The sequence below is a fragment of the Leopardus geoffroyi genome, chromosome C1 (assembly GCF_018350155.1).
Source record: "Leopardus geoffroyi isolate Oge1 chromosome C1, O.geoffroyi_Oge1_pat1.0, whole genome shotgun sequence".
Lineage (NCBI taxonomy): Eukaryota > Metazoa > Chordata > Mammalia > Carnivora > Felidae > Leopardus > Leopardus geoffroyi.
Window position 1 is genome coordinate 159,411,239 of NC_059328.1, and position 15,328 is coordinate 159,426,566.

General features: G+C 40.8%; 1 protein-coding gene across 6 annotated transcripts in view; it reads left to right on the forward strand.

The window, feature by feature from the left end:
- Positions 1–15,328, forward strand: part of MYO3B (myosin IIIB) — a 490,117-nt gene that overhangs the window by 231,790 nt on the left and 242,999 nt on the right. For all 6 annotated transcript variants that reach the window (XR_006712951.1, XM_045480150.1, XM_045480152.1 and 3 more), the window contains one exon: positions 13,549–13,704. Coding sequence is in view for 5 of the 6 variants with exons in the window: in XM_045480150.1 (XP_045336106.1) it covers positions 13,549–13,704 (156 nt within the window). In the remaining variant the exon portion in view is untranslated. The remainder of the gene's footprint in view (positions 1–13,548; positions 13,705–15,328) is intronic.

Genomic DNA, 15,328 nt, shown 5'->3' on the forward strand with positions numbered 1-15,328 from the left:
TATGCCCTGAAATTTGGAACCAGCATTGTCATTATTTAAAAAGCAAATTTGACAGTCTTACTGTTTCCATTCCCACTTGTGTTGTGCTTCAATCCTCTTCTTGCCCTCTCCCAAACTCCACCTGTGGAATTAAATTGCTCCCTTCTTTGAGTTGCTTTTCATCCATGGGCTAAATTTTTCAGCAATTTTCTTTCCATTCTTTGCAATGAATAGTTTAGTTGACCTTTGAACAATGTGAGGGTTGGAGACACCAACCCCTCACACAGTTGAAAATCTGTGTATAACTTCTGATACAAAACTTTACTAATAGCCCATGGTTGACTAGAAGCCTTACTGTTAACATAAAGAGTTGATTAACTCATAGTGTGTATTATATGTACTATATCCTGTACTCTTACAATAAAGTAAGCTAGAGAAAAATGTTAAGAAAATGTAAAGAGAAAATACATTTACAGTATTATACTGTATTCATTGAAAAAATTCACATATAAGTGGACCCGTGAAGTTGAAAGGTCAACTGTACATGGTGTCTTGGCACCCGGCCTTTCCTTTCCTTGATGGATGCCAGCATCTGCATTCAGCATTTTAAGAATCAGGGGACCTGACTATAAAAATTTACCAAGTAACTGGTAGATTTAGCTCTGGGTTAAGATCAAAGAGCTCTCTGTGCCTCCTTATATTGGCCACCCAGGGAGAATTTTTTTGCTATATAATTCTTTGATAGAAGATATCAGTTGGGATTGAAGATAAGAAACAACTCTGTGAAACTCATGGCTATGTTTATTGGAGGGAAATAGTATTCATTACCTTATATAGAGTAATTTCTATGAAAACCCAGGAAACCTCTATTTCTAGTCTCCTTGCCAGTCATCATCATATATTCATATTTCTACAAGCACCTAGTCTGTTTTTACATCATGGACTTTAAGAAATACAGAGCAGGCTGCATTTTCCCTTCACATTGGCTGCTACAGAGCCCAGAGCCAAATTTGTGGCCACTCTACCAAAGTAATTTATTTGGTACTCTAAATTCTATGTTTATTCCCTAATTTCCCCTTTGTTTCATTTTCTCTTCTTTAAAATTTTTTTTTAATGTTTACTTATTTTTGAGAGAGAGAGAGAGAGAGTGAGTGAGAGAGAGAGAGCCTGTGCAAGCAGAGGAGGGGCAGAGAGAGAGGGAGACACAGAATCGGAAGCAGGCTCCAGGCTCCGAGCTGTCAGCACAGAGCCCCGTGTGGGGCTTGAACTCATGAGCTTTGGAGCTGTGAGATCATGACCTGAGCCAAAGCCGGCCACTTAACTGACTGAGCCACCCAGGCACCCCGTTTCGTTTTTTCTTCTGCCTATAATTATTTTTTATTTTGTCGTATTGCATATACCTTAAACAAGTGTTGTAGAATGCCTTAAATTATTTGTAGAACAAGATGAAGTTTTAGAAAACAATTGTATACAGTGGTGGTGGGAATGTAAAATGATGCAGCCACTTTAGTAAATAGTCTTGTAGTTCCTCAAAAGGTTAAATATAAAGTTACCATACAATCCAGCAATACATATCCAGGAGAAATGAAAATATGTGTCCACATAAAAACTTGTATACATTTCCTGATTCTGGGTTAAAGCCAAAAAAAACCCAAACAACCAAACAAACAAAACTTATATACATGGGTGCCTGGGTGGTTCAGTTGGTTAAGCGTTCAGCTCTTCATTTCAGCTCAGGTCATGATCTCACGGTTTGTGAGATTGAGCCCTGCGTTGGTCTCTGCACTGACAGCATGGAGCCTGCTTGGGATTCTCTCTCTCCATCTGCCATTTCCGCCTGCTCATGTTCTCTCTCAAGATAAATAACTAACTAAAAAAAAAAAAAAACTTGTATATAAATGTTCATAGAAGCATTGTTCATAATAGCTTAAAAGTAGAATTAACCCAAATGTCCATCAGCTGATAAATGCAACAAAATGTGGTATATCCATATAATGGAACATTTTTTAGCAATAAAAAGAATGCGGTATTGATATGTGCTACAGCATGGATGGACTTTGAAAGCATTATGCTAGATGAATGAAGCCAGTCACAAAAGACCACATATATAACAGGATATGTCCAAATTAGGCAAATCCATAGAAACAGAAAGTAGATTGGTAGTTGTCTGGGACTTAGGAGGTTGAGGAAAAATGGGGAGTGACTACTAATGGACATGGAGTTTCTTTTGGCAGTGATCAAAATATTCAGAAAATTGATTATGATAATGGTTATATAATTGTGTGAATATACTAAAACTTTTTGAATTTAGAAGTGTGAACTGTATGGCATATGAATTATATTAAAGCTATTATAAAAGTCATTAATCAGCTATAAATTTTATATAACAGCTTTTGCTGGTTTTCTTACACTTTTAATTTGCACTTAGTGCCAGACATGCACATACCAGTCAAGCCCACTTATTTTTAGCAGAATCTACAGACTTGTTTGAGATTGTGAATTTCTAAGAATAGGGATATCCATCTCCAAAGGATGCAAAATTCTGTCCATATTATCTAGTTCAGTTTATTTGATCCACTAGGCAAAGTCTGTTTGTTCAGCAAATTCCAAGCCTGTGGGCATACATACTGTAATTTTATTTCATCTCCTTCTTGTCTTTGCATATCCTGTCCCCTCTCTTTTGTCATCTTGTTCTACCTGATAGTGAAAATAAACTAGCGTTGTGGTCAGAGAAGTAAGAAAATGATGAAGAGATGTAGCATCACTTCAGGCACAGAAAGAAAATGTTTCATGAAGGTGAGGCAGGTCAACAGTGGTCATCAATGACAACTTGAACAAAGAGGTTGAATAGAATGAAGAGTAAAAAGATACCATCGAATTGGTAAGACCTGGGTTCCTTTGAAAGAGGTTACATGTAGGCAGTGAAGATAAAAAGTAGATTATGATATTTGCCAAGGTTTAGCTGCAGGTACATCCTATAAATTTCAATCTAAGTTGGCTGAAGATTCCACCAATGGCCCCTTCTTCTTTTTTTTTTTTTTTTAAGTTTATTTATTTTTGAGAGAGAGCAAGGGGAGAAGAGGGGCAGAGAGAATCCCAAGCAGGCTCCATGCTCAGCATGGAGTTCAACATGAGGATTGAGGCTCGATTTTACAAACTGTGAGATCATGACTTGAGCTGAAATCAAGAGTCTGATGCTTAACTGACTGAGCCACCCAGGCGCCCCTTCTTTTATCATTATTCATTCCTGACTTGCCTTCAAGTTTCACAGCTACAACCATCACCTTTCCCTTCCCATTTCCTTAATTCAGACTGTATGCTTCCTAAAGGGATCCCCCCTTCCCTCCCTGTGATTTACTCTATAATGTGGTGCCTGTTCATTTAGAAAAAAATTTTTTATTACATTTCTTTATTTTTGAGAGGCAGAGAGAGACAGAGCGTGAGTGGGAAGGGGCAGAGAGAGAGGAAGACACAGAATCTGAAGCAGGCTCCAGTTTCCGAGCTGTCAGCACAGAGCCAGATGCAGGGCTTGAACTCACAAACCATGAGATCATGACCTGAGCTGAAGTCAGACGCTCAACCGACCGAGCCACCCAGGCGCCCCTGCCTGTTCATTTTTTATTTTTTATTTTTTTATTTTTTATTTATTTATTTAAAAAAAATTTTTTTTTCAACGTTTATTTATTTTTGGGACAGAGAGAGACAGAGCATGAACGGGGGAGGGGCAGAGAGGGAGGGAGACACAGAATCGGAAACAGGCTCCAGGCTCCGAGCCATCAGCTCAGAGCCCGACGCGGGGCTCGAACTCACGGACCGCGAGATCGTGACCTGGCTGAAGTCGGACGCTCAACCGACTGCGCCACCCAGGCGCCCCTCATTTTTTAAAGCAAAGATCTAATTGTGTTATCTCCCTGCTCAAAAAAGCCAGTTCAGTGTGGCTACGAAGGAAAACCAAAGTTTGCCAGCATGGCCTTCTAGGTTTTGGATAAGATGTTCCTGGCCAGATTCTCACCCCTGTCTCTATTACAACTGCATTGTTCTGTTCTGGTCTGTTCTCACATGGGCCACACATTTTACCAGTGGGCTTCTATTTCTACTGTATCCTCCACTTGGAATGCCCCTCTCCTGAACTTCTTGTCAGTATCCCTTTCACACTTTAAGTCCCAAGTGTCATTTCTCACATGAAACACTTCTAGCTACAGTTGTTTATTTGGCCTGAACTACTCTAGTGCTTATACTTCTCGGCCTTCAATTATCATTATTTATGGTTATGTCTATTTTACTACTTGTTTGTAAATTCCATGAAGACTAACCTCTCACTCTAGGCATCTTTTCCCCACAAGCATTTGGTGGAGCACCATTCACAGTAAATACCTAATAAGTGTTTGAATGAATCAATAAATTCAGTCCCACTGGGTTTACTAAATATGTCACATATGTAAGTTTGGTATTACCTTGGAAGAGAAGTTTCTTATGGAGGCATATAATACGTTGTGTTTGTTTTGCACTCTTCTAGCTCCCACTCTAGTCCTGGATAGTCCTGAGCTTCTAATAGTCATGCACTATGGAACCGGTTGTTGATTTCTCATAGGTGATGGCTGGGTGCTGTCCATTGCTTCCTCTTAGAGGGAAAAAAACGCATGCAAGTGGAAATTATGGATTTAATTTGGGTAGGGTAGCAAATAGGATCAAGGGAAGGTTTAGAATTCATATATCCCCCAGCTCTTAAGCCTGGACTAAGAAACAGACCATAACTGTTTGTCAAAATGGAAATTGATTTTTGAATCAAAGAAATTAACCAGACATTCAAAAACAGGAGTGCCTAAGGGCTTGAACTTGAAAATGCCAGAATTCTTTGCTTTTGCTGAATTGTCAGACCCTCAAAGTCCCCCCTTTCCTCCAGAACTTTGTAAGTTCTGATCAGGGCATCTGTCAAACAAGGATTTTGTTCACAGTGGTGGGAATTGCATTGAGAAAAAGTAGCTAATTTATGGACACAGTATTATTCAAGTCTAACTCAAGGAGCCATTGCACATTAAAATTTATTTTTATACCACTCATCCTGCTGGGAATTGGGTATGCCATGGCTGTCTTCCCCAAATGGACTGACTTACTGTATCCCCAGCACCTAGCACAGTGGCTGGCCCATATAGCTGGTATTTATTGAATGCTCACTATGTGCCAGGCACCATACATGGATGATCTCATTTACTTCCCACAATGACATTATTCCCGTTTTATAGATGAAGACACCGAGGCCCAGAGAATTTGATTAACTTGCATATTAACACATACCCATAAAAAGTAGAGTTAAGTTTGACCTCGATCTCTGGCTTTTAACCAATTTATATGATCCTGCTGCAATACTAGGCACCAAACATTTTTTTTAATGAGTGAGTACATGTGTCACACTTGGGAGAATAATGGGTTTGGAGATAGAGCACATTGTTATTTAAATAAATCAATATACAACTTAAAATATTTAAGATTGATAATATTTAATATATAACTATGTATCATATGCTATATGAATGTATAGAGAGAGGGGGGGAGGGAGAAACCCAACCAGGCTCTGCATGGTCAGCAGAGAGCCCGATGTGGGTCTCAAACTCATGAACTGCGAGATCATGACCTGAGCCAAAATTAAGAGTCAGATGCTTAACCGACTGAGCCACCCAGGCGTCCCTAATATCTTTTTTAGATGGACTTGCCACCATCTAGATTATTTTGCCCAGGCTCACCCACATTTTCCATAACTGCTTCCTTCTGAGTTCAGCCATCACTCCCCTCTTTGACTACTCCTCACCTTCCTGGGGTGCTTCAGGCAAATATTTCCTGAATTTTCACGTGAAAGCAAAGACCTGAAGCAAAGACCTTTAAAGGAAAAAAGTCCTGTGCTGGGTTTGCTGGCTGAGTCTACGGCTGACCTGTGACCGACCCCAGCCCCTCACAGAGACCCATGAGGCAGTGGTGTGGCTGCGTAGAGGAGACTCGGCAGTACCTGCAGGAGCAGCGAACGCCCAGATCCTTGGGAACTGGCAGCACTGCAGCCTGAGAGGTGGAGGCATCCAGGGATTCTCATCACCCAGAGATCACGCCTTTCCCAGCCCTTCGAATCAGATGGTGGGATTTGAACACAGATGAACAGCCCAGTAAGCAAGTCACTGGGCTGTGCAATGGTGTAATGGCTCATTTTTTTTCAGGTGCCCTAACTGAGCAACATGAGTAGAGTTGCCTGGAAAAATATTTAAGTGCAAAGTGCTTTCCCAACCAAGGAAGAAAGAAACAAAACACAGGAACAAGAAGGTGGTCACTTGGGGCCATTGATTACAGTCCTTAAGATTGCCTTAATTGTAGGACACAAATTTTGGGATCTTTCTTGGCTATGGCATGTCCAGTGGAGGCCATACTCATCCCTGGTCTTCTGCAGCTGTTCAAAAGTGCAGATTAAACCAAAGAAGGAAGTGCCAATAACAATCATAATAAAACCACCGCCCCTGCCACCACATATTCTATTGGCTTCTCTTTGGATAGCCTTTGTGTCCCCATCTAGACTTGATCCTTGACTCTGGCCTGGTTCTACTTGGTCCTTCTCCTCACTTCACCTCTTTGCTTGGCACTTTGACTCCTTTTTCCTCCTCCCAAATTAACTCTGCCCATTGTCCATAGTATATTCTCTTCCCTTGGTCCCTCCCAGCTGTGACCCCCAGCAAGTCCCCAAAACAAACAGTACTTGAGGATCTAGAATTTTTGTTACCACATCACCTTCCTTAAGAACATGGCCAGTTAGTCTGGGCTTTTCTAATTATTTACTATTGATCTTGGAGTCAGAAACATAAGGGTGAAGTAAAGAGGACTTGTTCACAGATGTCACATAGACTGCAGCTCTTGTCTGTTATGGGGCTTTCACACTGCAGCTTTCTGCCTTAGGTCCTCCAGTCCTGGTCCCTGTTTTTGCATGGGATCCTTCTCTAGCTACCCTAGTGTATGTTCCTTAACTCTGGAGGAATATTCTGTCCCTATCCACCTAGATTTTCTCTTGTGGCTTCCAACCACCCTATGCTTTTTCTCTGGTTGCCTTCTTCACCTTTGAGTTTTCTCTGGGAGAGAAAAGTTATTTCTTCTTTGTCTCAGGTTACAGGAAATGCAATGTTTTTCTCTTTCTGTTTCTTTGTTGGGTTCCCCTGAGCTCACTCTGGATTTTTGGTGCTGTTTGCTTTGTTTAAAGCTTGGGCTGACTTGATGGTTTTCTAAGCCTGCATCGGGGTTCTCCTTGCCCTGGCATTTGAGGCAAGATGGCAGCTGCCCTGTTGTCCTGTAGCCCTGTAGTCTATCTCTGACTTTGCCACACAGAATCTGTGCCTGTTACCCCTTTCAAAAGGAGATTGAGCATCCTGTTCTTTTTTTTTTCTTTTTCTTTTTTTTTTAACATTTATTTATTTTTGAGCGGGGGGCGGTGGGGGGGGGGTGGAATGGCAGAGAGAAGGGGAGACACAGAAGCTGAAGCAGGCTCCAGGCTCTGAGCTGTCAGCACAGAGCCTGACGCAGGGCTTGAATGCACTAACTGTGAGATCATGACCTGAGCGGAAGTCAGATGCTTAATCGACTGAGCCACCCAGGTGCCCCAGAGCTTCCTGTTCTAAAACCCTCTGTCCTACATTCTCAGGGCTTTTTTACTTTTAGCGAATACTATTTCTCATTGATTGATAACCACAGACCTACCTTGCTGACTAAAGCAAAAGTGCTTCTGGTTCTCACTTACATGTTTTAGGTTAGGAACCCACTTTCTCATCCCAGGTGTGAAGTTAACATTGCAAGCCCAGCCTTGCCAGCAAGACTTTAAAACACCACCACATGCAATATTTGTCAACTTCATGAAAACTGAAATGCAGTTAAATATTCCACCAAATGGAAAGGTGAGGTTTCACTAAAATACATATGCATTGTCAAGTTTCTCAGCCTGCCTTCTTTTGAGGCATTAGTCATCTTGGGAAAATGCCTGTGTTTGTCATAGTCCTGTCTTTCAGAATGGAAATTTCCTTCCAAGACAGAGCACCACGGGCTCCAATATTTAACCTATAATTAGTATATCCCCTGGAGGATTTTCTCCTTTTGATGCAGAGGCCTCTTTGTCACTCAGGCTTCTGTCTGACGATGATAGGAACTGCAGGGCAGCAAGATGCATCACGAGGCAGGGAAATGTGTGCTCTGATCAAAACTGTTTGGATATTATGTACCACTGCAAACACTTCACAATCTAAACCCACAGGAAAACAGCGGAAAGTATAAAAGAATATTAAAAAGGGAATTAGAAGAGACACAAATCCCAAGCTTTGATCGAGTTTTGCATGGAACAGGATTGCTTCCCCTCCTGCTTCTCTCACCCAGTTCACCAGTATTTTTAGTTTTTGACTTTTCAGCTGCTCTTTATCAAGTGTATTTTATTCATATAAACATCTGCCTGTGACTATTGATAAATAGCTTCCTCTTTCAGCCATCTGATTTTTTGGTTATGAAATGGCAGTTTACAGTGACAAGGCAGCTGTGTCTCGACAGTGTTATCATTTGGGGAGGGAAAGAACACGGGCCCCACCAGTTCTAGAGAGCAATACGGAAGTCAGACCTTGTTTCTTGCTAAGAAGTGTCTCCTTTTTGCCTGTTCCTGGCAGAAGCTAGGCTGGGAGATCACAGCACATGGCTGCAACAACCTGTGTTTAATGTGGTGACACTAATGAATTCTGAGAATTAATCTTCAGCCAGGAAAGTATGATGGAAGGTACTAGAATTTCAAATTAGTGGAATGGATTGATTTCCTTCAAGGGTAGAATTTGTTTCCATTTTCTTCTGGTGGACTTTTCTATTATATTCAAGCCACCTACCATGGCCTTCTAAATCCAGGGTAAATCCAGGCAGTCTATCATGGTAGTTGTACATTTTTAATTTTCTTGTTTTGTTTTGTCTCTTAGCACAGAGAGCACCACACCTACACCCAGGCTTTAAAAAATGATTTAAAAGCATCTGGAAATGAAAGAGTTGCTTAAGACTTTGGAAGAAAGTAGTATCCCTAAATCTCATCCTTGTTTACTTTTTTCCTGAGTAAAAGACTCTGAGAAGAGCTGAACTTGAGGACTATATTTCCCCAGCTTGAGACACTGACTTCTATAGAAACGACAGCCTACAGGTATCTCAAATGTGCTGTTGACAATCAGGCGCTCTGGGTGTCTCCCCTGAGTCAGCTGAGATGAGGATTGTGCCACCCATTCCGAGCGCCTTGTACTGATTTCTCACAGCAGCACTTCCAAGGATGTCACTTGCAGGGCCCTGGTTCCACTGACACAAGAAAGAGTCTGTGTCCAAGTAAGTTTGGAAACATGGGCTTAAACAAAATCAAGCTGTTTTCTTTATCCCAGAAGTTCTAAGAACATTTTATATGCTCATGTGCATTATAAAACTCCAGACTTACTTGGTTAGAGAATCAGCAATGTTTCCCAAACCTTCCTGACCAGTATACTAGTTCCTCTTTTCAGTGGAACGTCTTACGTGTTTCACCCAACTCACCTCACGTTGGCTGACCCCCACTTCCTATACAGAGGTCAACATTCTCTGCATTCCCTTATAAAAACTGCTCACTCCCTGGCTGGGAAAAAATATTCTGCATCTGGAACTTGCAATTCCTGGTTTAAAAAGCAATCCTAGGGGCGCCTGGGTGGCGCAGTCGGTTAAGCGTCCGACTTCAGCCAGGTCCGGATCTCGCGGTCCGTGAGTTCGAGCCCCGCGTCGGGCTCTGGGCTGATGGCTCAGAGCCTGGAGCCTGTTTCCGATTCTGTGTCTCCCTCTCTCTCTGCCCCTCCCCCGTTCATGCTCTGTCTCTCTCTGTCCCAAAAATAAATAAACGTTGAAAAAAAAAAAAATTTAAAAAAAAAAAAAAAAAAAAAAAAAGCAATCCTGAAATGAATAAGCATATTATATACTCCTTAGTTTTCAAAGTTTATGCTCCAAGTCAGGTTGGAGAATTCTGTCATGTTTTCAGAAATGACATGGAGGCTGTCAGGTGTTCTTGTAGATCCAGTAGTCGATTCTATCTTAATCCACTAAATCCCTGCCTGGAAGGAGAGTGAGACAGAAATGAAGAACTGACAAAAGTAAATAGTATGAGTTTGGAGTCTTAGGCTATAAAGAATATACCCTAGTTAAAGTTGGAAGAGGGACTAAAAGAATTGTTCTTGGGCTTTCAAAGGAGGAAGCTTAGGGAGCACATGGGAATGTTCTGGTGGCCTTCTGAGTTCCTGGCTACACAGCTTGCCCAGTCTGGCTTCTTGCACTGCCCATCTAGTGTCCAAACTTTGAAATGTCTTCTACCTCTTCACCAATTGAGTTCAGTTTCGTCCCCAGACTTCCTCCCAAACCTGGCTTGCTTCTTGCCTCCCCCACCAAGGCTTCCCTGACCAAAACTCTCTGTCCCACCTACTGTTCTGCATTTTAACAGTGCCATTTTAAACACAGTGCAGAGTGGGTAGGGCTCTCCCATTGGAGTCAGAGAATTAGCCTCATCTCTGTAGGACTTGACCTGAACTTCCTCACCTCTTGAAAAAAGGGATTAGAATAGAAAATCTCAGTCCCTTAGCTCCAAAACCCTATGCTTTTGTGTGATTATTTCTTATTCTGCATATAGAAGCAAACACTGGCTTTTGCTATTTCCTATGTTTCTTTTGTCCTCCCATCTTTCCAATTAGATTGTAGATCCTCAAGGAAAAGGGTCATAATTCTTTATAAATGAATTTATTTTGGCTAATTCTGGCTGTGTAATAAATGTTTGCTGAACAAATGAAATGATATGATTCCAGTGACCTCAAGTTTAGTAATGCATGACTTTCAGCCCTATCTGCTCCTAAGGTAATACTGTCCTCTATTATCAGTAAAATAATAATTCCATTTCAGTCTGGCTGTTTGCTCCCCATGAGAAAAAAGTATGCAAAAGTGTTTTAGAATAAGGCTATACCCTCAAGGTCTTTATGCCCTTCTCCTAAAAATCCTCCAGTGCAGCTGGGTATGCCACAACTCTGCTTAGCATTCTTCCCATATACACTCATTTTCACTTTTGCTGATCCAATGATATGACATTCAGCCCACTCAGGTCTTACTGAGAGAACTAACAAATTCTTCTGATCATTGCTTCCAGAGAGTAGAATGCCTACCATCTTAATTTGGGGATCTTCAAGAGACAACAGATCCACTTGTTAGTTTCTTTCCTGTTTGATTATCTCACTTCATTATTTACTTACCATTTCTCTTACTCCCTCTGTGATATAGAGAGAGCTTATCTCCAAAATACCAAATGATCTGCCAGCCTTGTGGGCAACCTTTCTCCCCCACTGGATGCTAAAATTATGAAACAAGATATAGTGCCTTTAATTACATCCCCAGACTCCAGCGGAGACCTATTTTCATAAAACTGGAGTATGGGTTTCGTAGCCTCTCTCAAACACTGTCCAAAGAGCTTTCATTATTAAAGTATCAGATAATACTTTACTTGTTTCTAGGCCTCATGTGAGGCACTGTCCCAAGGCACCTATCCTGAGGAGGAAGGAAGAAGCAGTTCCATACTACTTTCCCATTTACATGCTATGAATTTTCTGTTAGTGAATGTGGCACCCACCTTCATTCACAGCCCTGAGGTTATCCATTTGAAGTGTTGGCACTAGTCAACAGGCAGTTGAGGGTTGCCCCAGTACTTTTGCTCAGTGCAGGAAAAAATGTAGTTCTGACCCAGATGACTGGGCAGGCTTGATTCCTGGACTCCCATACTACCCAAGCGCTCCAAGGCTCTAGGGGGTGTGTGAAGCCACCATATCCATCTGCAGTGGGAACTCTCGGAGGACACAGGCTGTATTTTAGGAGTTTTCATATACAAACCCTCAAGCCAGGAGGATGGGGCCACTACACCTGTGTTACTGACCCTTTAACTACCAGGAGGTTCTTTATTTTCCAGGTGCTTAGGGACGAAGCATTTATTTTCCTTTGGTAATCAAATATATATTTACAGATGAATATACATGGAATCCAGGGAAGATTGTTAATACAAAGACACGAACATAGTATTTTTTAAGGATGTGAGCTGACTTTTTTTCTTTTTGGTAGGAAAAATACTAGATTATACCAAAGGCCCCTGAACCCTTAAGAGTCAAATGATTGATTTCTTCCATGGCAAGGCAGAGGTGGTATTTATAGTCCTGCGGGCAACAGAATGGAGATAATCTAGATTCTTTTGGCATTTCTAACTGAAAGCTCTAGTTCCAATAGATAGGAAATCCCTTGAATCAGTTCTAAAACTGACTGGGAAATTTACTGAATATCTTTTCAGGAATAGGAGGTGAGGGATCAGAAAGTGGTTTGAGATGTAAAGTGAAAAGATTAAAGCCATTTTGTAAACCCAACAGTTAAGGATTGTTGTAAGAACTCTGCTTGAGAGTGTTGAGAAGGCACTCAAGGTGAGGCTGATTATTTTTACCATTTGTGAGTACATTTAATTGTTTACAATATGTTGTGTTTGGGATGTTGCTAGCACGTCACTATTTGGAAAACTGGAAACAATTTTGTTTTGCAGAGTGGGCTGAATGGCATTTAGCATTTATCCTAAGCCTCCAAAGTGAGCTAAAAACTGATAGTTTAAAAGAGCAGTTGAAATTTCTTTCTCTTATCAGGGGCATCTACTCAGAATGGAAATACAATGGTAATTGGAGGGGCATTATCAGATTCAATTTCACTAGAAAATTTCATTGTATCAGAATCATCTTTGATAACATAGGACACAGAGCAAAACGTACTAAATTATTGTTTTCTTTGAAAAGGGCCTTTGAATCTGAAACAGAAAGTGGTTACACCAGTGTGGTTTTAACCAATTAACCACAGAGGAGTTTAAATGCAACCCACTTTTTACCATTTTCAATGGACTTTTTGTTCCCTGTTTGCATAATTCCATTTCAGTTCATCTGAATTATATTATGGCCACTTCCTGTTCTGAGGTTTTTCTGCTTCTTCAGAAAACATCAAGGTGTTAGACTTTCTCTGTGAAGGTTTCTTTGTGATCAGTGTCTTTCCTTGCAAACTCCTGAATGCATTTTCCCTACCATCAAATGGTGGACATTTCATATATTAGGATTTTATTTGAGTGACAATATATAATTTTATACGTTTGTAAAATATATAGACGAATCCACCTGACTCCATCGTAAACATTTTTCTCTAGTGAAAATTCAGACAGAAAATTCAGTCTGATCAGTCTATTTTTCCAGTGTTTCGAGCACTTCAAATTGAATTAATGGCAAAAACTTACTGTGTTTTCAACATGTACTTCACACAAAATAAAATAGACTTCTGATGTACTGTTAATTCTACTAGCAGAGAATTATTATTTTTTTTACCTTCTGGTATGTACGGATAAAGAAAGAGCTGTTTAAGGTTAGTGGTCGGGTTTTATAAATGATCTTTTTTGCCTCCTTTCTCTCATACTCACAGGGGAACCAGGTCTCTAAGATTGTACTTTATATTGTTGTTGATTTTTGCAAACAGGTGTCTTATTAAGGATTTTGAAAAGCGGCCTTCTGTCACACATCTCCTCGACCACCCATTTATTAAAGAAGCCCACGGGAAGGTTTTATTTCTGCAAAAACAGCTGGCCAAGGTCCTCCACGACCAGAAGCATCTAAACCTTGTTGTTAAAACCAGGTATGGTACTCGTCCTCTCCCTATTTCCTCTCTCTGGTTATTTATAAAAATGGTATGTCATGTGTTTTGATTTGCTCGGGATTAGTACTGGTAATTATCACATCCCTGCATTTTTGAGAGTTTCATTTACATGACATTAAGTACTCACACTCAGTGGATGAGATCAGGAGAGCTTTAGAAACAAGCTATTTGTGCTCTTAAGACTAACATCCCTCAACTGTGGCTGAAATCCCAATGTGTCCTCGAGTTCTAGTTAAACACCAACACACATATATGTTTATATTTAATATGAATGTGGTTTTTTTTAAATCAATAAAGGTAGCTGTATGAAAGCAGCCATAGCTGAGATCGTGTGAGAGATCTTTACTTGGCCATTGCTGATTAGAAAGCAGAAATGTAGGCTGTAAAGCGATTTTGGGAAGATTACAAATTAAACACTGGAGGATTTTTCTCTAATGTGCTCTGAGACCCTGTCCTTTAGTTAAAAATTCCTTAGGGGCAATTTAGTATTTTTAAATGATTTTTTTCCCCCCACAGGTGATGTCTGTGCTATCCAAAACAACAGTGATTCTCCCTCCCTGCCCTCCTTTTCCTAAAGCCTAGATTTTAAGAAATAAACGTGTGTTTTCAGGGACAGTTGCTTCAAATGGTATTCCATGGTGGTCTCTAAGAAACAGATCTTTGGTTTCTGTCCAGAGGGTGGCAGAATTTCTCTTTAACAAAAATTTTTAAAATGCAAATAAACCTGCTTCCCAGCTCAGCAATTATTTGGTTTTATAAAACTGGCCAGGATGTAGATAAGCTCTAATCCATTATTATTAAGAGAACATTCAGAGGACTGGAGGTGAAGAAAATAAAGTAGTAGTCACAAGTTCTGGAAATATTCATGTATTCTGCAGAGAGCACTGTTTACAAATCAAAAAGCATCAGAACCCTTGGAGCTGGAGGCATGGTTTCAAGGTGACTATACCTTGCTGATTTTCCCTTCCACCACCAAGTTCCCTTTGGGTAGCTCAAAACAAATTTTTTCCTACTCTTTCTTTCCCCTTTTCCACTGTCATTTGTGTTTCTATGGCTTGCCTACGGGATAGAGAAATTCTTGTGACTTGGTGCGTTTTTGAAGCAGTAGGAACTTGCGTTTAAGCCCCAGGGAACTAAATCCCTTTTCTTCCCTGCTTTTGTTCCTATAAACCAACCACCGCCCCAAAACCACCCCTGTCCCCACACCACACACAGCGCTAGCACCAAAAATGAGGATGAAATCAAATAAAATCAAACAGATGAAGCAAAAAAACAAACCCAGCACTTAAAGGCTCTAAGTTGAATCAGGCCTTCCCTCCTTTTCTCTCTGTTTGAAACCTGCTGCAGAACAAGTTCTGAGACCGAAGTTGCAACGTTACTCAGCTTTTCACATGGGCCTGACTGTGCCAGTCCAGACGTGTGTTCTCTTTTTAAAGACTTCCCTTCTTTTACCGTAGAGAATCAGGCTCCAGTCTCTCTCACCTGCTTCCTGTAATTTCTCTTGATCTTTGTTAACTTCTTTGCTACCAAAAATCTGGTAGCAAAGGCTTCTCACAGCATCTTTAGTTTCACTCACGAGTTTGTATTTCTTTGAAAGTCATTA